At 48.7% G+C, this 24,627-nt stretch overlaps 1 protein-coding gene across 2 annotated transcripts; it reads right to left on the bottom strand.

The window, feature by feature from the left end:
• Positions 1 to 1,070: 1,070 nt before the first annotated feature.
• Positions 1,071 to 23,944, bottom strand: OGFR (opioid growth factor receptor). 2 transcript variants are annotated; one of them, XM_077335802.1, is made up of 9 exons: positions 23,468 to 23,944; positions 18,120 to 18,167; positions 16,396 to 16,539; positions 14,205 to 14,267; positions 13,159 to 13,246; positions 11,257 to 11,335; positions 8,764 to 8,830; positions 4,779 to 4,927; positions 1,071 to 3,390 (listed from the first exon to the last, which is right to left on the bottom strand). In XM_077335802.1, exons 1-9 carry the CDS (start codon positions 23,729 to 23,731, stop codon positions 1,551 to 1,553), a joined length of 2,742 nt encoding a protein of 913 aa, XP_077191917.1. In that variant the 5' UTR covers positions 23,732 to 23,944; the 3' UTR covers positions 1,071 to 1,550. The 2 variants fall into 2 exon arrangements, with proteins under 2 accessions (XP_077191917.1, XP_077191918.1); XM_077335803.1 differs by lacking the exon at positions 16,396 to 16,539 and having other exon boundaries at positions 23,468 to 23,941.
• Positions 23,945 to 24,627: the final 683 nt, after the last annotated feature.

Below are 24,627 nucleotides of genomic sequence, written 5' to 3'. Positions count from 1 at the left end.
CTTTTTACTAACTGAAGGAGTCTCAAAGCAGCTGACAAACACTTTCCCTTCCTCTTCCGACCGCAGACACCCAGCGAGGTAGGTGAGGTGCAGGGAGCCCTGAGAGAACTACGGCAGACCCAAGGTCACCTAGCTGGTTGTACAAACCTGGTTCTACACCAAGCTGGTGTTAAGTGCTGAAGTGCCATTTGGGGCACAAAGTCATCAAACTACATAACTTAAATGAAGACTCTTAAGCGTTGTTCGGGCCTGCGGAATTTCTCCGGGCTTGAGCTGCCGCCATCACTGTTAAGAGGCTGTATACAGAAAAGTTACGTGAGCCCAAACAACTAAGCTTATGCCTCCCGGTTACTTATTACGTTGGCCTTCCACTTAATGAGAACAGCACTTTAGTCTGTCTTCCTAATGGAGCTTGAAATGGAACATTTTCTCTTACCGAATTGGCATTCAGAAACACGCGTTTTTCTTGAAAAGTTCTTCTTGCACTGATGAGTGTAATTTGCAGATTTAAATGGACAGACCCTATCAGTGGAGGACCTTGGGCTGCCGCTGTGCAAAACAAGTTGCACCCACTTCCATCAGGGAACCCACTCACATGGAAAACAGAGCTGGAAGGGATCTCCCGAAGGTCATCTAGTCAGATCCCAGCACAATGCAGGAAATTCATAGCCACCCCCTCCCCCTGCTCCCCCAATGACGCCCATTCTGCCTAGAGGAAGGTGGAAAAAAACTACACGGTCCCTGGGCCAGTAGGGTCTGGAACAAGATTCCTTCCTGACCCCAAAGTGACAATCAGCATTACCTTGGGTGTGCCTAAGAAAGGGCCATGGGGAGAACAGGGACGTCCCTGGGCATTTGACCAGCTGGGCTTCTGATTGGCCACTGGAGAGTTGATTTTACTGTCTTATAGGAGCCAGGCCAAAACTTTTATTTTACCCAGGCTGTTAATTGGGAGGCTTGTCCATTACAGCTACTTAAATACTCCGCCAATCCTTTTTCTGGATAGTTTTACGCTGCTTTCCTGTCCTGTATTTTAAAGCTTAAAGCTAAAGAAAGGAAGCCAGAAGCAGTTTTGCATCGAAAAGTTATTTATTAAGACAACTTTAATTTAACAATGAATCGTTTGGGATAAGCTATCAACATTGAAAAAGTCAGCCCAGAAAGAGGCTTAAATCATCAAACTGTTATTTAGTTCATTCTCCCCCCCCCTCCAACTCAAACTATTTAACCCGAGATGCTTGAAATCATTTGTAACGAAAGCAGGATGGAAAAATATTCCTTCAGCTTCTCTAGTAAACACTGTGTCCAGCTTAGATCAGAAAATAACCGTCCACAAGTGGCTGTGTGTCTCCCCCAGCCTCCACCCTGGTCAGGATAACCCACTTTGGTACTTTATAAAACAGGCATACAAATAAAACTCACAACTCAACCAGGAAACACACACATGTACACACACACACACACACACATCACAGGCAGTGTGGACTGGAGTTGTTCTGTGCTTGTGTGAATTTCACAACCGGCCACCTGCCTTCAGAGTGAGTCTTTTTTCATCTGGGATTCCCCTCTGTCTCTGCTGGGAAAGCATTGCTCTCTGTGGATTTTACTGTTCCATTGAGATCAGCTGCCTCCTGAGGCTTTTCTTTCTCTGACCCTTCCTGTACCGGGCCATCTCCTTCCCCTCTTCCTTTCTTCTCCACTTCTTCCGGTCTTGGACCACCTTCTTCCTGACTTCCTTTCATTCCCGCCTCTTCCTGCCCTGAACCTCTTTCCTCCTGTCTTCCTTTCATCCCCGCCCCTTCCTGTCTTGGACCACCTTCTTCCTGACTTCCTTTCAGTCCCGCCTCTTCCTGTCCTGAACCACCATCCTCCTGACTTCCTTTCATCCCCGCCTCTTCCTGTCCTGAACCACCATCCTCCTGACTTCCTTTCATCCCCGCCCCTTCCTGTCCTGGACCACCTTCTTCCTGCCTTCCTTTTATCCCTGCCCCTTCCTGTCCTGAACCATCTTCCTCCTGACTTCCTTTTATCCCCGCCTCTTCCCGTCTTGGACCAGCTTCTTCCTGATGTTCTTTCATCCCCGCCCCTTCCTGTCCTGCACCACCTTCTTCCCGACTTCCTTTCATCCCCGCCTCTTCCTGTCCAGAATTGCCTACTTCCTGTCTTGTTATCAAAGCAGAACAAGACTGTGACCTTTCACCCTCTGCCGTGGAGATAGCTAGGCACTCGTGACCTGAATCTGGCTCGGAATCACCAGAGGGGAGGCTGAAATGGGCAGCGCTAGCTTCAGAGTTCACCGAAACATCCACACCGCCTGCAGTCCTGCAATTACTTTCAGCTTCTGAGGGCACACAGTTGCTTATTTGCACTCCAGCAGGGCAAACCTCTGCCGTCTTCTCAGCGCCGGGGAATCCAAAATGTCGCATTTGGCTCTTAAAGGAAGTCGTTTCTGCGTCTAGTTTTCTGGCGGCTCCTACAATTTGCTCATCGGGCACTATCTCGTCGACTTTCCGCCTCTTCACTACAGCGCTGACCAAGTCGATTTCTCTCAAATCTAGACCCCCGCTGCCGTTTCCTTCTTGCGGTGAAGATTCGGAGTTCTCTGGGAGGGGAAAGCTCTCGGGGCCTTCTTGACCGATCACCACCCCTTCGAGGTTGGAAGAGATCTTCTCGATGTCGGTGGGAGATCTCGATAACCCGACGCTTTCTCCGCTCTGCTTGTTCACCTCAAACTTCCTCTTCTTGGACTCCTTGAGGCTTTCCCTATCTGTCCTGCAACTGATGGGATCGCTGGGGGAGCCTCTCCCATCTGGTTTCAGGTCCCCCCCTGGAGCTCTTGCTTCCACATCTTCTCCTTCAGCCTTGACCTCTGATGTCGACCCGGGATCAGCATCCTCTGCCTTTTCGGAAGTCTTATGCTTGTTCGTTGGCTGTGTTCCTGCAGCATCCCCACCAGAACCGGACTTCCCCTTCGCCATATCATTTGATCCGTCTGCCAAATCCCCATCCACGCACGTCTCTTTTGCCGACTGGGATTTATTCTGTTCCGCACCCTCTGCGGCTGTCGCCGACTCTTCCGTCCGGGCCGCGTTATTCAGAAGCCCCGAGGACAGAGGCCTGAACTGCAGAAGTTTCTTACGAGGCCCCCAGACAAAGTCCTGCTTCGGCTCAAAGTGCTGCCAGGCAAAATGCACCAGCTCCCGCCGCTTCCGCTTATTTCGGACCGTGAACATGAAGTAGTCCAGAGCGCTCTGCCTGACGCGTGGGAGGGTCTGATGAACCAGCGTCTCCGTCAGGAAGAACTTCACGAGGTGCACCTGATAATGCTCCTTCCCCATCTCGCCCAAGCACTTCAAGATCCGAGTGATGCGCAGGTTGTTATGGGTGTATCTGCAAAGAAAAGAAAACGATGGGTAGATTTCAAGACCAGCGCTAAGGGGAGCTGGAAAGGGAGCTGAAGAGCCACCGACTCCCTCATGAACCTGACTGACCACTGTGGTCATCTTTGGAAGTCTTCCTTTGGGCACCCTCCCCTTCTGAGAATAGGGGGGCAGCCAAGCAGGAGAGGGCCTTCTTAGGACTGGCATCTTGGATGCTTTAGGATGCTTAGGGCTGATCCTGTATTGAGCAGGAGGTTGGACTAGATGGCCTGTATAGCCCCTTCCAACTCTATGATTCTATGATTCTATGATTCTATGGCCTGTATGGCCCCTTCCAACTCTATGATTCTGTGATCACATGATTCTGTGATCCTCTCTTGCACCCCTCTGCTGCCCTCATATACCAAGTGGGTGAAGACTTTTTCGTTTCACTTGGCATTCCCTCAGTGAACCCGCCTTCCTCCCCAGTGTATAAATTCTTGTTTTTATCTTTTTTACTTATTTTAAGAGTTGGTTTTTATACGCCGCTTTTCTGTGCCGGGAGCCTCAGTCGCCTTCCCTTTCCTCTCCCTCGACAGCCACCCTGTGAGGTAGGCGAGGCTCAGAGAGCCTTGCTATTACTGCTTGGTCAGGACACTTCTCTCAGGGCTGTGACGAACCCAAGGGCAACCAGATGGCTGCATGTGGGGGAGCAGGGAATCAAACTCGGCTCGCCAGATTAGAAGCTGATGCTCTCAACCACTCCCCCAAGCTGGCTTTTTTTAAAGCTTTGTGTGTTGGCTTTTAAGGGGAGATTTTAATGCATATGCTTTAATTGGTCAGCAGTCTTGGGGGCTGGATGAGGGCCGAAAGGCAGGGCAAAGAGCTTGTTAATAAATAAACTTAAGCCAAAAGTCCTAGGCAGGGATGGCTGTTCAGGTAAAACGGGGTGAAAATATATCCGAGATAACATTTGGCACCTCCAAATATATACTGGATCTTTGGGGATGGCAAAAATTGGGCTTTGAATAATCCTGGAAATATCTGGGACTAACCTTGAGTATCAGGATCCAGTGTTTGCAAGCTCCCAAAAGAAGACTGTGACTAGCCCAAGGTCACCCAGCTGGCCGCAGGTGGAGAAGTGGGGAATCAAACCTGGCTCTCCAGATTCGATACTGCCACATTGAATGGCTACACCAAGGTGGCTCTGATAATTAAGAGATTCTCATGAATCACATTGCTTGAGTCTCACATGTCTTACATAGGTTAGGTTGAGCAATAAGGAGTACCTTGGATGCCACATTTCCCATGCCCTGCTTTGCGTTGTGTGTTTTTGCAACCAAACCATTAAAGCCCCAAGTTATCGAGGAATGCACACACAGGTGTGACTTGGCACAATGGCGACCAGCCAAAACTCACTGGTTGAGGTTCCAGAACCGCTCCCGATAGTTGCTGGCTCTTCGCAGCTCGCCCGTTTCCTCGTCAATCAGCTCGACGCCATAAAAGCCCAGCATGAGCTTGTACGCTCGGACGAACCTGTCCATGATGTCCTTCGACTTCCTGAAGGCCTGAAACACAACCAAGGGAGTGTCATAGAATCATAGAGTTGGAAGGGGCCATACAGGCCATAGAATCACAGAATCATAGAGTTGGAAGGGGCCATACAGGCCATAGAATCATAGAGTTGGAAGGGGCCATACAGGCCATCCAGTCCAACCCCCTGCTCAACGCAGGATCAGCCCAAAGCATCCTAAAGCATCCATGTCAAATAACCCATCCCTGGGACAGATGGATCTAGGGAGCAGAGGAAGAAGAGCTAGGGTTTTCTTTTGTATCCTGCGTTTTTGCTGCCTGAATGAGTCTCAAAAGTGGCTTACATTTGCCTTCCCCTCCTCTCCCAACAACAAACACACCCTGGGAGGTAGGTGGGGCTGAGAGAGCTCTGAGAGAACTGTGACTAGCCCAAGGTCACCCAGCAGACTTCATATGGAAGATTGGGGAATGAAGCCCAGTTCTACAGATTACTGACTGCTGCTCTTTCCCACTATATCATGCTGACCCTCAAAAGACTCTAGGGATAGAAAAGACACTCTAGATCAGTATTTCTCAACCTGGGGGTCAGGACCCCTTTGGGGGTCGAATGACCCTTTCACAGGGGTCGCGACAGGGCAAGCAGCTTGGCCGGCGGGGGGGGGGGGCGCCATCTACAGCCTTGTGGGGTAGATTGAGATACAGCGTTCATCTGCAAGCAGCGGAAAAGAGCGAGATCGGCATGGTGGGACAAGAGGCAGAACTGAACTGAGAAACCCCAGAAAAAAACCAATTTATATCCAATCATGAACACTGGATCTTCACGCCATTGGTCAGTTTTGGTTTAATTTCTGCAAAAGAACACTTGCATAATTTTATGGTTGGGGGTCCCCACCACATGAGGAACTGCATTAAAGGGTCGCGGCATTAGGGAGGTGGAGAACCAATGCTATAAATAGAAAGAAAAGTTGCATGGAAACACATCATGTCCAGGTGAACTCTTGAGAGAATCCAGTCTTGTATGCCCTCACCTCTCGCCACCAGGATCCTCTCTCAAATTTAATTTCTTAGACAGGGCAGACTGTTAACTATGCACTGCAATGACTTCTCAACAGTGGCCCCCATGCCACAGGACAACCTTCCCTGCAAGGCCTGCCATTCCCTTATTTTTCAGCCTTTTTGGTGGAGAAAAGCCGTGAACATTTCTTACTTACAGTAGCGTTTTAATGGGGAAGAAATGGAGGTAGTGACAGATTTTATTTTCCTGGGCTCCAAGATCACTGCAGATGGGGACTGCAGCAAAGAAATTAAAAGACGCTTGCTCCTTGGGAGGAAAGCTATGGCAAATCTAGACAGCATCCTAAAAAGCAGAGACATCACCCTGCCAACAAAAGTGCGTCTTGTCAAGGCTATGGTATTCCCAGTTGCAATGTATGGCTGTGAAAGTTGGACCATAAGGAAGGCCGAGCGTCAAAGAATTGAGGCTTTTGAACTCTGGTGCTGGAGAAGACTCTTGCGAGTCCCTTGGACTGCAAGGCAAACAAACCGGTCAGTCCTAGAGGAGATCAACCCTGACTGCTCTTTAGAAGGCCGGATCCTGAAGATGAAACTCAAATCCTTTGGCCACCTCAGGAGAAGGAAGGACTCCCTGGAGAAGAGCCTAATGCTGGGAGCGATTGAGGGCAAAAGAAGAAGGGGACGACAGAGAATGAGGTGGCTGGATGGAGTCACTGAAGCAGTCGGTGCAAACTTAAATGGACTCCGGGGAATGGTGGAGGACAGGAAGGCCTGGAGGATCATTGTCCATGGGGTCGCGATGGGTCGGAAACGACTTCGCACCTAACAACAAAAAAGTATTTTAAAGGATACGTTTTAGATCTTGATTGCCCCTACACAATGGCTGCAGGAATGAGTGCATGATGTTTTACTGGCTTTTGTCTTCTTATGGCATTGCTCTTTTTACTGCTTTTTTGTTGTTCATAATGTACAGTGCTTTGGAATTAACGGAAAAGAAGCCTATGTGTTTTAGTCAATTACTGAGTGAATGGAGAAATTCAAGGAGGACCAGGGGAGGCGATATTATAATATCTGGAGTCTGGCACAGAGGAGGACAAGGAACAAGAGCCCTGTAGAACATCTACAGGATCATAGAAGCATAAGAGTTGGAGGGGACCTCCACGGTCATCTGGTCCAACCCCCTGCAGAATGCAGGAAATTCACCACTATCTGCCCACCCAAGATGACCCCAATTCCATACCCAGATGATGCCCCCCTCAACAGAATCCTGGTCCAGTCTGGCCTGGAAGAAATTCACCTTCTGATCCTAAAGTGGCAGTCGGCATTTCCCTGGGCATCCAAGAAAGGGCCACAAGAGCCAAGCACCAACTCAATCCCTTCTGCCCACCCACCCACCACCTACCCAATGGCTATTTAGCCTCTGCTTAAAAACCTCTAGGGGCCAATGAAATGGGACCAGCACTGTGAAAGCCAACATAGTGCAGTGGCTAAAGCGTCGAACTGGGATCTTGGAATCCCGGGTTCAAATTCCTTGTCTGTCATGGAAGCCCACTTAGTGACCTTTGGCCTGTCACTCGCCCCTCAGCCTAACCTACCACAAAGGGTTGCTGTGCGGAGAAATGGAAAAGAGAGTTATATAGGCCCCCTTGGGTCCCCACTGGGAAGAAAGGCAGGATACAAGTAATAAAGTTAAAAACAGTGCAGCAGGTTACATCACCTGCAGAAACTGATCCCGTAAGAGAACCCCTGTCACAGAAAGCCCCCTTCTCTAATTTATGCTGTAAACCACCCTGAGACCTATTTGGAGAAGGGCGGTCTAAAAATTAAATAATAATAATAATAAATAATAAAGCTGCCTGCTGAGTCAGATCCTTCATCTATCGAGGATGGTATTACCAACTCTGACTGGCAGCAGCTCTCCCTTTCGATCCCTGTACTCAGTATTAGGCAGCATTGGGGATCCTGCATCATCTATGTGTATTGCCTGTCAATATTACCATTAGCACCGGCCCAGTGGTCCAATATATGAGCAGAAGTTTTGTTAGTACAGAGTACTTCGCCTTTTATGATGTTTAGGATTGTTTTTAAGATTACTGGGGATGGTTTATGTTTTAGATGTGACTCGCTGTACATTGTCTCTTTTTTGTGAACTGCCGCAAGCCAGCTTGTAGGGAGCAGCGATATACAAGTCCAATCAATAAAATAAATTAGCGATCCCCAACCTGTGAGCCGCGGACCACATGTGGCCCGTCGACTAATTGGAGGTGGGCCGCGAAGGACGCCTTCTCCCCCCCCCGGCCCTTTACAACACACTTTGGGTGTCCTTGTCTCCCATCACTCCCAGATGGGACTATCTCGTTGCAGAGAACCAAGCTCAGGGTTCCCATTGATTTGTCATTGTCATGAGTTAAAATTTCCATGAAAATAAAATGTTCCTTATGTTCATTGTTGTGGCGTGCCTGTATCTTATTTTGAAGGGATGTCTAAACATTACCATAGTGATCAGAGAGCGTCAGGGCAGTGGTTGAGAGTAGAGGAGTAAACTACCCCCCCCCTACTGGGCCTCAGCAAAAGGCGTTGAGTGGTCCCCGGTGATAAAAAAGTTGGGGACCACTGAAATAAATAATAGACTCTGAGGTGAAGGCCCTTCACATCAGCAGCTAACTGAACCTTTTAACTGAAGATCTGTTTATTTTTATTTATATTTAGATACCGCCACTTTCAAATGTCTCACTGCAGTTTACAAAGCCCATGAATGCAATACAATCCCGTAAAATCACCCATTAAAACGTAACTGGAATGCCGGGAATTGAACCTGGGACCTTGTGCATTCGAAGGAGATAGCCCCAAATCCTACCTGGATCTCTTGACACGTCAGCATCTTTGCGCGCCAGTTCATCCCTTGTTCACGTAAAGGAAAAAGCCTGGGAAAAAAGGTAAGTGTCTTAATGGGATGCATAAAGCAGGGCAGGCAGAAAGCGAGATCAAACACAGAATAAAAATCTAAGTTTGAACAACAGCCGAGCATCCGGACACAGAGAACATCCTGATGGTTCAGCTAAGCCCGTGACTCATAGAATCACAGAGTTGGGACCTCCTGGGTCATCTAGTCCAACCCCCCTACAGCATGCATCCCTCTCGCTCCTCCACTGTCACCTGCCACCCCCTTGAGCCTTCACAGAATCAGCCTCTCTGTCAGATGGCTCTCCCGCCTCTGTTTAAACACGGAGAACCCACCACCTCCCACTCTTGCTTGGATCAGGATGTAAAAAGGCTATTTATAAGAAACAATTGTACAATTGGGGAAAAAAAACCCTGTACAGATTACCTGGCCAACTGGGATTGTTAAGCTTACACAGAAACCTTACTTGTGGTCTGACATACCCAAGATGTCCTGCATCTATTTACCTTTATGCCCCATCACATTCCCAGGGCTCAGGACAGGACGAGAGAACATTAGATGGCTATCAAACATGGGAAAAAGAGGAAGCCAACACAGGGAGGCCCAAGTTCAAATTTGGCTCATTCATGAGACTGAGTGACTATGAACCTCCATCTGACAGAGAGGCTGATTATGTGACGGTTCAAGGAGGTGGCAGGTGACAGTGGAAGAGCGAGAGGGTTGAGAGTGGCATGCATGGTGTAGGGGTTGGACTAGATGACCCAGGAGGTCCCTTCCAACTCTAGGATTCTGTCATTTTCTCCTTGGCTCAAAGGGTTGGGGTGAAGAGACACTGGGGCAGCAGGATTTTCACTCTTTGCTACTGCTACTGCTACAGACAGACAAACATGGCTATCCCTCTTGGTCATAATTCAGGGCACGAAGACCATCAGATAATTGGGGGTGGGGGGGAGAAACCAAGTAAGCCAAATTGAACAGTTTGTAGCACCCTTTCTCAGCCAGGGTTTTGTGAAGCCCGGGGGTTTCTTGACAGCCCTGGAAGGGTTTCCTAAAACGGGTGGGAGTTAATTAATTTTATATATTTTTTAAATTTGCTTAACATTTATTGGATGATATGACCATATATGGTCATGCTGCCCTGCCGCCCCTCCCAAAATGGCCAATGATGGGCCAGAGAGCCAGTTTGGTGTAGTGGTTAGGAGTGCGGACTTGTAATCTCGCATGCCAGGTTCGATTCTGCGCTCCCCCACATGCTGCCAGCTGGGTGACCTTGGGCTCGCCACGGCACTGATAAAACTGTTCTGACTGGGCAGTGATATCAGTGCTCTCTCAGCCTCACCCACCCCACAGGGTGTCTGTTGTGGGGAGAGGAATGGGAAGGCGACTGTAAGCCGCTTTGAGCCTCCTTCGGGTAGGGAAAAGCGGCATATAAGAACCAACTCTTCTTCTTCTTCTGAAGGGGAGGGGCCCCAGATGGGCGTGTCCACAGCTCTGCTTCCCAACCATATTCTGCAGGTTCCCACCACTTCAGGGGTTTCTCAAAGCCTGAAAATTATTCCAGGGGGTTCTCAATGGTAAACGTATTGAGAAAACCTGGTTTGGAGTTCAAGAACTGAAAACCAGTTTGGACAGGGCAAGGCCCCTGCAGCGGCAGCACGGACTGGAAGTCAGAAAACGACCACTGAGACCTTTCCTTTTAATGTTCTGCTCTTCATGGGGGATGGCGGGATTTCTGGTAGCAGCCAGGGACATCCTGGCCGAGCCAAGCCTTGAGCTCTACACCCCACCTGTTAACCTTCAAATGGGATGCTCCATTAGAAAGACCACTAGTCTGACCCAGCAGGACTCATCTTATGCTCCTGCAACCCTGCTGAAGGATGCTCTGGCTCAGACTTATGCAAACCTCTGGAAGGGAAAGGGGGGGGGGCAATTGCACTAATATTTGGAGTGAACAGTAACCTCTTTTCACATGCTCAATCAATATTTATTTAGTCATTCAGACCAAAATTCAAATACATGCCATTAAAAAACTAAGACAATTTAAAAAGAGAAAAAACAATAATGGTATTATAAATTTTTTTTTAAAGATCTGGTGACATAAAAACTTTAAGATATTAGATTGAATATTTAAGGCAGTTTAAGTTGCCAGTGACAATTGGCTCTTTGTACTTCTGAAGTTGGATCAGAGACAGAGTTTCTGGTCCACATACATAATACGCAATTTCATGGCGGCAGTGCAAATTTTAGCTGTGCAGAGAGTTATCTGCCTGTCTTCGTCTTGAAGCAGCACCTTGACTTTCTCCTTTGGGGAAGATCTTGGGTAGGCGTTCAAAACTGGCTGACTAAAGTTACACCTGTCTTTTCACATGATGTTAAAATGGGATAGAATCATAGCGTTGGAAGGGACCTTCAGGGTCATCTAGTCCAGCACAATGCAGAATCACTCACCACTGGATGTACGAATGATTTTCTTCCATGACGGCATAATCGTGCTGCCACTTCTCAAGGAGGTCTTCTATATAGAGGCCTAGAAGAAAAGGAAAACATGGGTGACTGGGAAGTTGCATCAGAGGATTTTGGGGGAAAACAGCTGGCCTGGGACAGCAAAGAAGAAGAGCTGATTTTATATCCTGTTTTTCACTGCCCAAAGGAGTCTCAAAGGGGCTTACAATCGCCTTCCCTTTCCTCTCCCCACAACAGACACCCTGTGAGGGAGGTGAGGCTGAGAGAGCCCTGATATTACTGGAGAAGAAGAAGAGTTGGTTCTTATATGCCGCTTTTCTCTACCCAAAGGAATCTCAAAGCGGCTTACAATCGCCTTCCCTTCCCTTTCCCCACAACAGACACCCTGTGAACTAGATGAGGCTGAGGGTGCCCTGATATTACTGAAGAAGAATTGGTGCTTATATGCCAGTTTTCTCTACTCGAAGGAGTCTTAAAGTGGCTTCCATTCGCCTTCCCTTCCTCTCCCCACAACAGACACCCTGTGAGGTGGGTGAGGCTGAGAGAGCCCTGATATCCCTGCTAGGTCAGAACAGTATTATCAGTGCCTTGGCGAGCCCAAGGTCACCCAGCTGGCTGCATGTGGGGGAGCGGGGAATCCAACCTGGCTCACCCAATTAGAAACTACTGCTCTTAACCATTACACCATGCTGGCTCTTTTCGATGAAGAATTGGTTTTTATGCCCTGCTTCTCTCTACCTTAAGGAGTCTCAAAGCGGCTTACAATGGCCTTTCCCCACAGCAGGCATCAGAGCGCCAGGTTGGTGTAGTGTGGTGCTGGTACAAACTGATTGCCCTAGGTGTAGAAGACGTGGGCGACAGACTGAGTGCTGTTCCTTGCAGTGTTTATTATATACTTCCGGTGTACATTCCAACTTGCATAATAATGAAAGTGTACACCCAGATATTTGAAATTCCCAACTTGCTCAATGATGGTACGCAACCAGGGATGCCCAGAATCCTCTGCAAAAAGCAGGACTGAATGCTTTCAACTACAGGGTTGAAAACACTTATCCATATCGGAATTTTTAGGAGACTACATAGGTACCTATTAGGACTGTGCGTTTTTTCAGTCCCCTTTGTGGTATGATTCCGATTCACACCTGAGCTCGGAGTTTATGAATCGAAGCATTTATCATAGAATCATAGAATTGGAAGGGGCCATACAGGCCATCTAGTCCTACCCCCTGCTCAACGCAGGATCAGCCCTAAGCATCCTAAAGCATCCAAGAAAAGTGTGTATCCAACCTTTGCCTGAAGACTGCCAGTGAGGGGGAGCTCCCCACCTCCCTAGGCAGCCTATTCCACTGCTGAACTACTCTGACTGTGAAAAAAATTTACACCCTGCCTTTCCTCAGGTTTCAAGGTGGCTTACCAGATTTTCAGTTAAGACCTCAAATAAAACTGCTAACTCCAGATAGGCCACCCTCGGCTGTGGGATTACTCAGGCACGTAAGAGCCATGGATCAAGACCACAGAAGGTGGGGAGATGGGTCATTTTCCCCGCTCTCCAAAACCCGTTGGCTTTCGTAAAATAAATGTCACATTCTATCGCCCACGAACAGCACCCCCACCATCTCGGCATCTGGGCAGAAACAGGTGTAGGTGTCAGACGGATTCCTTAATATTATTATTTAGGCACTTAACATTCTATTAAGCACTGTCGGGGGAGAAAAAGTTATCAGAAGTGACAGGCAACTGTCAGAACAATTTATTGTCAAACAGACAAACCTAGAAATGGCAGGTGCAGGGCAGGAGGGCTCTCCCTAGCTGCCATTTTGAGAGAAAAAAAACCACTCCAGGAGGCAGCCATTTTGCCAGGAACATAAAACAAACCAAGTCACGTACCACGAGGCACAAACGAGATCTCGTTTCTGTAAAAGCTCAGGTTCCACATTTCGTCCTCTTTGGTTTCGGTGTCTGTTTCCTCCAAATCCTGAGGGAGACAGAGAGAAGCGGCATTGAGCAATGTCCCTTCCATGAAAAACTTGGTTGAAGTTGTGGATAAGTCATCTAAGAACATCAGAAGAGCCCTGCTGGATCAGACCGGTGGTCCATCTAGTCCAGCATCCTCTCTTACAGTGGCCAGCCAGTTCCTCTGGAGGGGCAGCAATAGGGCAGAGAGGCTGAGGCCTTCCTAAGGACATCGGAAGAGCCCTGCTGGATCAGACCAGGGGTCCATCTAGTCCAGCCTCCTGTATCATACAGTGGCCAACCAGTTTCTCTGGATGGTCAACAACAGGGCAGAGAGGCCGAGGCCTTCCTAAGAACATCAGAAGAGCCCTGCTGGTGCGGCCTCACTGTCTGACATATAACCTACTGAATATAAAGCAGTATGTATCAAATCTTTAGAACTCCAAAACATTGTGAAAATGCCAGAGGAAAGCCATGTTAAACTGCAACCTGAGTTTGAATTATTATCCTTTATTATATAATCTTTTGTGGCTAGGCAGAACCAGCTACCACAGGACAATTTTTATTGCCCAAGATCTTACTTTTATTTTGACGTATTCCAAAATACGTGAAGACTGGTACTTTAAATCAGGGGCAACAAATCACAAAACCCTAAGGTGTGCCTTTGCGGGCCACGTGCTTTTAAGCGAGAAATCTGTCTGATTTTGCTGAGGCAACACACTACTAGTCTACGTGGCTACAAATTATACCAACCTCATTCTCTGCCACCAGTCTCAGAAGCTGAGCAAAAGGAATGAAGCTGGGAGCCCCAGGCACCTTTGACACCAACACAATTCAATTCTGGGAATAGGTTTCGTGCGCACGCTTTGCTGGTCTTAAATGGGCCACTGGACTCCCAACTTTTTTCCTGTTCCTGCAGCTTCCTGCCTGAATCTAACTTCATTAAAGAGGATGTATGACTGACAAGTGCGGGTCCTTACCGGGTAGTGATGTCTGTACCTCTGCATATCCTTAGCAGCCATCCAGTTGCGCCTGCTTGGGCTCTGAGGAGAAAGAGGGAATTAAAAGTCAAGAGAGAGACACTGCTTTCACACTAGGGACGTCATTCAGATCTGCGTTTTTTAAAGCGGCGGTCTCCAACCTTTTTATCACCGGGGACCGGTCAACGCTTGACAATTTTACTGAGGCCCGGTGGAGGGTAATCTTTTGCCGAGGGACGTCGCTGCCGCCTGAACCCCTGATCCACTTGCTTTCCCACCACCCGCTGGGGGGTGCAGCCAGCAGCAGCTGTGCAGTGCCACACTGAGGGGGAGCCCCAGCCATGGTGGCTGCTGGAGAGCACCAAAGGTGAGCCAGCGGCAGAGTGGCAGGGCAGCCCCCGAGGCAGCAGCCGGGGAGAGGACGAGGAGGAGTCACGGCCCGGTACCGGTCCCCAGACCGGGGTTTGGGGACCACTGTTTTAAAGGGGCTTTTGTCTGTTTCTGCACTGAAATTCACCTCTTCAAGCACAGGCCTGAATTGCCCCAGACTTGCCCTGCAGCATAGGAATCCTCAGAAAACAGTTTTTCATTTTTTAGAGTCAGGTGTAATTCAGGACTGTGCAATGTGGCAATGCGTGCAATTGGGTTTTCCCCTGTGCCTGCCATTTTGAGTTGTTTAGGAACGACCCATTCCTCATCGTCATCCTTCCTCCCCTGTTCTGAAAAATCCAGGGTTTTTTTTAAAGGGGGGGATTGCATTACAATGCTGTTTCTAGTCTTACACAGTAGTGGTATAACATTATAATGTTATAACATTACGATGTCATATACCAGGTTTTAAAAAAAATACATTCTAGACATTTTTTTGGGGGGGGGAGAAGGTGGTCAAGGGTGCGGAATGGTAGGATTAAAGGGCACAACAATAACAAAGGTGCAAGCAGGCACCATTTCCCCAAAAACACGTTTTGAAAAGGGGAAGGGAGCAAAGCATGATGGGAGGCTGTCCCCGTCAAACTCACTGCAAAAAGCATGTCATGAATTTCAGCCTGGGAAATCTGCAGCTGGCTCTGCCTCTCTTGACAGCCATGTTGTCACTGGCTCTGCATCCTGCAACAGCCATCTTGCAGTTATGACTACCACCCTGTCTCAGGATTCGAAAGTCTCTTATAGGCTCAAGAAGTTCAGGGGCCCCTGCATTAGGTCTTCCTCCAACCTAGAAGGGGGCCTGCTACTGAAGTGAGACTAGTAAATGAAATAGTTTTCAAGCTGGTGATGGCAAATGTTTATTCAACTATAAACAACTCCTCAAACTTCCAAAACATCAAAATGAACTCCTAGGTATATTTTCATGTTGCTATCTTCATCAGTGATGTAAGATACTCTTTAACCTGTCCTCTTTAAATGCATTCCTATCATATATCAGCAAGATGAATTCTTAATCCTATGGTAATATACATGCGATTCAATCTTCAAATGTTTCTATGGTATCCACTGTAGGAATGCACTGATAGGAATGCATTTAAAGAGGACCTGTTATTAAAGGTTAAAGAGTATCTTGCATCACTGATAAAGATACTGAAAACGAAAAAATACCTAGGAGTTCGTTTTGATGTTTTGGAAGTTTGAGGAATTGTTTATAGTGGAATAAACTCTTCATTTGCCATCGCCAGCTTGAAAACTATTTCATTTACTTGTATTACTGAAGTAAGACTGTCAGAAAGGAGTCATTGGGTACAACCTGAGAGAGAGCTGTTTTTATACACCGCTTTTCCCTGTGAAGAAGTCCCAAGGCAACTTACAAACACCCCACAACAGACACCCTGTGAGGTAGGTGGGGCTGAGAGAGCTCTGAGAGAACTGTGACAGCCCAAGATCACCCAGAGGGCTGTACAATAGAGTGGGGAATCAGGCCCAGTTCTCCAGATTACACTGCATCGCCACACCAAACTGGCACTCCGGAACAGGTAGTTGGCTCCAACCCCAAATTACTTGAAGGAGGGCTACAATTATTTCTATTTTTATCCTGCCCTTCAATCAAAGGGGTGAAGGGGGGGGGGGGTTAAAAGCAGTGGTCATGGTTTTCTGTTTCCATTTTACAACAACCTTGCAGAAGGGGCTTAAGGTTCAAAGCAAGAGTGACTAGCACGAAGTCGCCCAGCAGTTTCCCCTACAGACACATTTTTTTTGGTACCGAAAAGCCAGTCAGACGACATTCTAAAGAACTCAAAAGCTCTTTGCCATATTGTAATAAAAGGTAGGCTGCCTCTGCCGCTCTTAGGATTTGCCTGCGGATCAATGGGTATCCTTCCAGCCGATCTTTCACATTACAAGCTACCTGTGTGAGAAAAGAATATTTGCTCATCGTAAGAAAACACCTGTCTGACTCTTGGTTTAGTTGCAGGGTGTTTAACCACAGCGCTCTTTCATCAAGAAGGGCTTTATGTTTCCAGGAAAAAAGCTGACTTTCTCTAGAGAAGGCTGCTTCCAAATTCAGGTGACAAAAACTTCCATTTTTAGTATCGTGATCTCCACATCGCTATAATGCTTTTACTTTTACACCCGTTCTCCTACCTGTTAAATTACCTATTTATTCAGAAAATGTTTATGCTACCTCTCCCAGAACCCACAGAATCAACAAAACACAACACCCCCCCCCCAAAAAAAAAGGAAAAAAAAGATACAAATGACATGTGGCATGCAAGCTATTGCTCCATGTCTCAATGGTTGATTTAAAAAAAAATTCTTTGGACATGTCTAGGGTATTTGTACTCTTAAAATGTTATTAATGTATCCCAAAAACATTTTCTGTGTCACATCAGGGGTCTGCAGCCTTTAAGCCTGTAAGGAACCTTTGGGACTCTGATACACTGGTTGGAACAGCCACAAAATGGATGATGCAGGAGGCGGAGCCAGACACAAAATGGCTGCCCTGGCTCTTATCTTTGGTCACACAGTGAAGATCCTTGTGTTTTAGTGCAGATTTTTATAAAGGTCTGCATAGCCAACTGTATCTTCAAAGGCCAGCCAAAAGCTCTGCCTGGTAAAAGCGTCACCAGGGCCCACCTACCTTCTAAATATTCATATTATAAGAAATGTACTCTTTCAACAGTGGTTCTCAACCTGGGGGTCGGGACTGCTTTGGAGGTCAAATGACCCTATTACAGGGGTCGCGGCAGGGCAAGCAGCTTGGCTGGGGGGGGCACCATCTACACAACAGCCTTGTGAGGCAGATCAAGATAGAGCGTTTGTCTGTCTGTACCAGCAGAAAAGAGCGAGATCGGCATGGTGGGACAAGAGACAGAACTGAACTGAGAAACCCCAGAAAAAAACCCACAAATTTATATACTATCCTGAACAACGGATCTTAACGACATGGGTCAGTTTAGGTTTAATTTCTGTGAAAGAACCCTTGCATAGTTTTAGGGTTGGGGGTCACCACAACATGAGGAACTGGATTAAAGGGTCGTGGCATTAGGAAGGTTGAGAACCACTGTCATAAAACATTAAAGTAAGTTTGAATAAAGAGTATTAATGGGGAAACCTGGTTTCAACTTCCAATTGTACAGCAGAGATCTGGGGGGGGGGGAACTTCCTGATCCGCAGCAGAGTTTCTTCACTAAGGGACAAGGTGACCCAAACTGAATTAAGAGATCTTGTTAAATGCACTTCGGCGGAACGGCTGGAATTGCTCAGGAGAACCCCAATTATTAGGTCTCTCTCGTTTCCCCCGCAAGCACTTATTGAGTTCCTTCAGGGATCAAGACGGCCCTGACTGCTCTGGAAAATGAGAATTGAGTACCGCTACACTGCTTGCTTGTTGTGCTACCCGTTGAAGCAGAGCAGATGAGGTGGAACAGCAGCTATTTCGATAACTTTTCAGCTCACACGAGACACGAGACCCCTTTAAAGCCTTACCGTGTATCTTCCAAAGCCAATGGTGGAGCGATTAGGCCATCGCCATTCCTGGAGAGAAAGATACTCATTTTAGGACAAAGGGTTTGACAAAAATCGATACCTAGGTATTACTAAGGCCTGCATCTGCATGAACTGGAAGGGAGTGGGTTAAGAGATATCTCTAATTCAGGGACACTTGGCGGTTGGCCCAACATCCTGATGAGTTAGATCAGGCTTTCCAGTTACCTGATGGATCTGGAAGGGTTCCCCGAATGGGAAGGAGTTAATTTTTAAATATATTTTTTCCAATATGTTAAACATTTATTGCAGTGGTCCCCAACCTTTTTATCACCGGGGACCACTCAACGCCTTTTACTGAGGCCCGGTGGTGGGGGGGGGGGGGATAGTTTACTCCTCTACTCTCAACCACTTCCCTAACGCTCTCTGATCGCTATGGTCATGTTTAAACCTCCCTTCAAAATAAGATACAGACACGCCACAACAATGAACATAAGGAACATTTTATTTTCATGGAAATTTTAACTCATGACAATGACAAATCAACGGGAACCCTGAGCTTGTTTCTCTGCAATGAGATAGTCCCATCTGGGAGTGATGGGAGACAAGGACACCCGAAGTGTGTTGTAAAGGGCCGGGGGGGGGGGGGGAGATGAAGGCGTCCTTCGCAGCCCACCTCCAATTAGTCGACGGACCACATGTGGCCCGCAGCCCACAGGTTGGGGATCATTAATTTATTGGGGATATGATCACATATGGTCATATCAACCCAATTAAATGAGCTATGATGGGCCTGGAGGGGGTGCAAAGGGTGGGCATGTCCACAGCTCTGCTTTCCAGCCATATTCTGCATGATCGTGCCACTTCTGGGGTTTCTCAGAGCCTGAAGAATGTTTAAGGGGTTTCTCAACAGTACAATTATTAGCCAAATGTTATACTTTAGACCAGCGGTCCGCAACCTTTTTCCCGTTGCGAACTGCTACCAAGGGCGGGGGACATGCACGGCAGCCCCCACGCAAACGTGCATGCGCAGCATGTCCATGCATGCGTGTTTGCGCCGCCAGCATGCCGGCAGCCATGCTCCCCCCCCCCGCAGAAAGAAGCTTGCCAGGGGGGAGGCGGGGAGAAGGAGCCGCAGCCCGGTGCAGAGGCCTTCGCAGCCCAGCACTGGGCCACGGCCCGGTAGTTGGGGACCACTGCTTTACACTTCTGTAAAGTGTAGCCAAAAGCTGGTTTAGATGTCGAGGCTCTCTGACCATTGCTTGCCTTCCGTGTTTTATCTAAGGATTATTCTTCTCTCAATTACCTGGCCTTAAGAGAAGTAGCACATTAACTGTTTTGAGGTTTATCTGTTTACAACAAGTGAAATGTACCTACACGAATGCATCAGACAAGATGCGCTTCTACTTTTGTAAACGTCTGATCCTCTTTGTATTTCAGCAGCCCTGTATCTAGCCAGGAAATGTGGAGGATCTGAGATGATGCGTAAAGCTGCTGAGCTTCCAAGTCAAATTAGCATATTTTTTTTCATTTTAAGCCCAATATTTCCAAGGCAAGGATCATTCAAGTGAGGGTCAGCCATTGCCTGACTCTGGACTTCCTTCATGGTCTCCCATCCTAGTACCGACCAGGGCTGACCCTGCTTAGCTTCAGACTGGACCAGCCTGGCCTATCCAAATCAGGGCCTAATACCCATTCCCCCTCTGGAACTTCCCTTTACTGCTTCCTCAGAGCAGTGGTTGAATGCAGGAATAAGACACTTCTACTTCCATGAGCCTCTTGTGGCGCAGGGTGGTAAGGCAGCCGACATGCTGTCGGAAGCTCTGACCGTGAGGCTGGGAGTTCGATCCCAGCAGCTGGCTCAGGGTTGACTCAGCCTTCCATCCTTCCGGAGTCGGTAAAACGAGTACCCAGCTTGCTGCTGGGGGGTAAACAGTAATGACTGGGGAAGGCACTGGCAAACCACCCCGTATTGAGTCTGCCATGAAAACGCTAGAGGGCGTCACCCCAAGGGTCAGACATGACCCAGTGCTTGCACAGGGGATACCTTTTTCTTTCTTCTATGCATTGTTCAGACATTGCAGTCCAAACCCCACGGATGTCCCAAAATGATCCTGCAGCCTGAATACCAATCCTGGCTCTCACTGCCAGGCACTGCTGACCAAGAGGAGGCCCTCTCCGGTTGCAGCACAGTCAGGAGTAGAACGCTCTGATTTCACTTTCGTTTCCCTCCGCAGACTGGGCACAAAGCGGCTTAAAACAACATCATTTCTCACCAGGAATCCTTCTCCGGTTACAGCATGCTCCTGGGTGGAAAGAATGTGCCCATTTCAGTTTCACTTCTCACAAAGCAAAAAGAGTCCCGGAGAAGAAATCATCTGTGAGCTCAGGCAGCTTGTGAGTGGCCGGGCAGAAGGGACAGTGTCTGGTGCTTGGCTCTGGTTGCCCTTCCTTGCATGGCCGGGGAAATGCTGATCGCCATGTTGGGGACAAAAGGCAAAGTTCGCCCCTTCCAACTGTACTGATTCTCTGATCAGTCCTGGATTGATATTACCTTTAGGCAGAATCAAAATCACATGGAGCTGGAACAGACCACAGAGGGCCGCCCAGCCCAGCCCTGCCCTCCACCTTCTTGGGAGGCTTAAAAACACAAACTCCTGAGCAGTGCTCATCCAAAAACCTTCCCATGAAGGAGACTCCACCACCGTCCGAGGGAGCATATTCAAACTACAAACAGCCCTCCCCATCAGAAAAGGCTTCCTAATATCTAAGTGGGGCCTCCTTTCCCTGGTTCCTAGTCCCTTGTCTCTAAAGTTGCAGTAAATACCTTGGCCCCCTCTTCAACATGTCTACCTTTTACATGTAATATTGTACTGTATTGCTTTATAAGAGTTACAACGTAAACCACCCTGAGCCGAAAGACAGGGCAGTGCATGTGCGTGTATATGTATATATGTATGCGTACACACACACACATAAAATATACAAATAAATAAAATATGCTCTCAACTCCTAGCCCTCCTCTTCTTCAAACTGCACAGACCTCTCCTCAGAAGGGATGGGTTCCAGCCCCTCCCAGTCACCCTCCTCTGAACAGAGTCCAACTTGTCAACATCCTTCTTGAACTGCTGCACTCAGAACTGGACACACTATTCCAAATGAGGCCTAACCAATGCGGAAGAGAGTGATATTATTGCTCTAGATTCCATGATCCTTGCAATGCAGCCTAAGATCGCATTCGCCTTATTAGCTGCCGTATCACACTGTTGGCTCACATTCGACTTATTGTCCACCAGAAGTCCTAAATTCCTTTCATGTGTACTGCTATGAAGCCCAGTATCGCCCATCTTATATTGATGCTTTACATCAGGGGTAGTCAACTGCGGCCCTCCAGATGTCCATGAACTACAATTCCCAGAAGTCCCTGCCAGCATTTGCTGGCAGGGGCTTCTGGGAATTGTAGTCCATGGACATCTGGAGGGCCACAGTTTGACTACCCCTGCTTTACATCTTCTAAGATTTTAGCCACCCTGCCAATTTAGCGCCATCTGTAAATCTGATCAACGGACCCTCTATTGCCTCATCAGAAGAAGGCAGTAACGCATAACCAATTAGCGCATGTCTACTCCACACTCCATTAACGCTAATCTCATAGAAAAGCCTTCTACCTCCTTAACGGACTATTAGGAATACAACTACCTGAGCTACGGTACGATACCAGCACAGCACAAACTGTTCACTGCGACGGTTTAAGAATTCGCGTGGAGAGGGCAAGCAGCCAGGGGAAACGCCTAGAGCCACACCTTGGGAGAGGAAGTTCTTTTGGGCATGCCGTTGAGCAGGAAAGAAAATCCTGTAAGAACTGGGGCTTTCTTACCTTACTTTGCATTCTGTGTTTGTGAGTGATTGGGGCATCTTATTTGGGCTAGATTCAAAGAGCTGGAAGGGGCCTCTGAGGCCATCTGGTCCAACCTGCAGCTCCATGCACGATGGGTCTAAAGCTGTTCACAGGTGAAAATGTGAATAAATAAATAAATTAATAGGTTGTATCCAACCCACTCAATCCAGGACTGTTTCTTCTGTGGGGATTCATTCTGCTCCGCTCTACCCTGAAACGGAAATCGGAGCGTTCAGTCTGCAGGCACACTTTGAAAGGCTACAACCGGAGAAGGAAATAATCATTTGTTTGAGGAGTAAGTCCTGTTGTAAGCCACTTTGTGTCCCAACTGGGGAGAGAAGTGAAAGTAAAGTCGAAGTGCTATTTTTACCGGCTGGACTATCCTGCAACCGGAGGAGGTGTCTTCTTTGCCAGCAGCACCTGGCAGTGAGAGCCAGGATTTCGGGGCAAATGCTGCAGTGATGCCCCCTCCACCCACCCACCCACTTGCCACACCCGTGCTTCCCTTCCCTCTCCTGCAAATAGAGGAGAAAATGTCAGGCCAAACTTTGTGAGGCTGCCAGGGGAAAGCAGTTCTCCCAGAGCTCTCTCAGCCGCACTCACCTCACAGGGTGTCTGTTGTGGGGGGGGGGAGGAAGGGAAGGCGACGGCAAGTCGCTTTGGGTAGAGAAAAAAAAATCGGGGTACAAAACCCAAGTTTTCTTCATGCATCTGATGAAGTGAGCCCTGATGTAAGAGCCCTTATATGCCAGCGGTGACCAAACTGTGGCTCTCCAGAGGCCCACGGCCTAGAATTACCATGATTCCCCTGCCGGCATGCTGCTAGCAGGGGCTCATGGTAATTGTAGTCTACGGACCTCTGGAAAGCCACAGTTTGGCCACCCTGCCTTGTGCAATGAGATCAAGGGACTCCTATTTCTGGCATCCCTCCCCAACAAACTCCAGTTCTAGTCTCTCTCTGGGATCACGACAAAATCTTAGCAAAATCTCAGCGCAATTTCCTTGGGCCGCAGAAATACACCCTGGTCAGTTAACATTAGCAGGGCCCACAACGGGGTGAGGGTGGGGAGTGGGAGAACGATTGTGAACTTCCTGCCTTGTTCAGTGGGCTGGTCTACATGACCTTCGAGGGTCCTCCTGTCTCTCTGTTCCTCTCCAACCACCCCTCTCCGTTCTCCAGCAACCTCAGCGACTGGGGCAAGAAGTTTGACACGAAACCGTTCCAAGCAGCAGCGCCCAACTGCTACTTAAGAAGCCCCTATAATACGTTTACACCACCAGCATTTTGGGGGGGGGGGGATGGGGGAGCGTTGCTTTTTAAGGGTGCTTTTTAGGGAAAGGTAGGGGACAGCCGGGGGCTGGCTCATCTTGACCCACAGCGGGAAGGCCCTCCTGCAAGGCTTGGAAGCGAACGAATGGGTCTTTTAAAGCCCTCTCCCGGATCCCCTCTCACCTGGCTCCCGGAGGCCTGCTTGGCGGAGAGCGATCGCCCCTTCCTGGGCGACCGGAGCTTGTCGCTCTTGGCCGCCGCTGTAGCCGCCTCGGCGCCCTTCCTCTCCGGCTCCTCCTCCGCCCCCTCCCGCAGGCGGCCTTCCTCCTCCTCCTCTTCCTCCTCCTCGCCTTCCCAGGTGGAGTCGTACTCCCAGCGGCCTTCCTCCTCCTCTTCCTCCTCCTCGCTGCCCGGATCGTCCTCGGCCGCCTGCAACCTCGCCGCCATGACCGCCGCCTGCAGCCCGGCCAGGGGCGGCCGCGGGAAAGGAAAGCGAAAGGAACGCAAGAGGAGGCGGGGAAGGAGGGACAAAGCGAGCGGCACGTGGGGAGGGGGCTCCGCGCTGCTCTCTCATTGGCCCGGAGGCTCCCCCGCCGAACGTGGGCGACTGTCTCGCCGTTCCATTTTCGAACCCTGCGGAAGGGGAAGGGGCGGCCGGGATTGGCTGCGGCCGCGGATCAAGGCAGGCTTCAAAGCCGGACGCCGCCTTTGTTGGCCTTCCGCTCGCCTGCTGATTGGCTGGCGCGGCCGTTTGTGCCCGGCTTTTCTCCGCGGCGTGTGTTGGGGTCATTGATTTTTATGTACCTTCGTCGGTGTGTTGATTGCAGCGTGAAATATACAAAACAGGAGAAGGGGGGGGGATAGAGGGGGATGCTGTGCAAAAGGGGAAATTGTCAATAAAATTGGCATCCCTCTGGTCATTCCTGCAAAAGCATTTGAATACATTTCTCAGCTGATAAATCCCTTATTCCTCAAAGCTAAGCTTTCTCTGCCAAGGTTTCGTGAGACCCCCGGGGGTTTCTTGATGGCCCTGGAAGGGTTTCCTGGATAGGTGGGAATTAATTAATTTTGTATATATTTTAAAAATGTGTTAAACCTTTATGGAGCGAAATGACCATACGTGGTCATGTGGACCCGCCCTCTCCTCCTAAAATGGCCAATGATGGGCCTGGAGGGGTTGGGAAAGGGAGGGGCCCCAGGTGGACATGTACACAGCTAGACTTCCCATATATACGTGGGTGTGCCACAAGTGGGGTTTCTCGAAGTCTGGACCGTGTTTTAGGTTTTCTCAACAGTACAACAAAAAATAAAAAATTGTGAGAAAGGCTGTCCAGAGCATTCTG

The sequence above is a fragment of the Paroedura picta genome, chromosome 4, assembly GCF_049243985.1.
Source record: "Paroedura picta isolate Pp20150507F chromosome 4, Ppicta_v3.0, whole genome shotgun sequence".
Taxonomy (NCBI): Eukaryota; Metazoa; Chordata; class Lepidosauria; order Squamata; family Gekkonidae; genus Paroedura; species Paroedura picta.
Note: the sequence above shows the minus strand (reverse complement) of the source record. Positions and strands in the feature narration are given on the sequence as shown.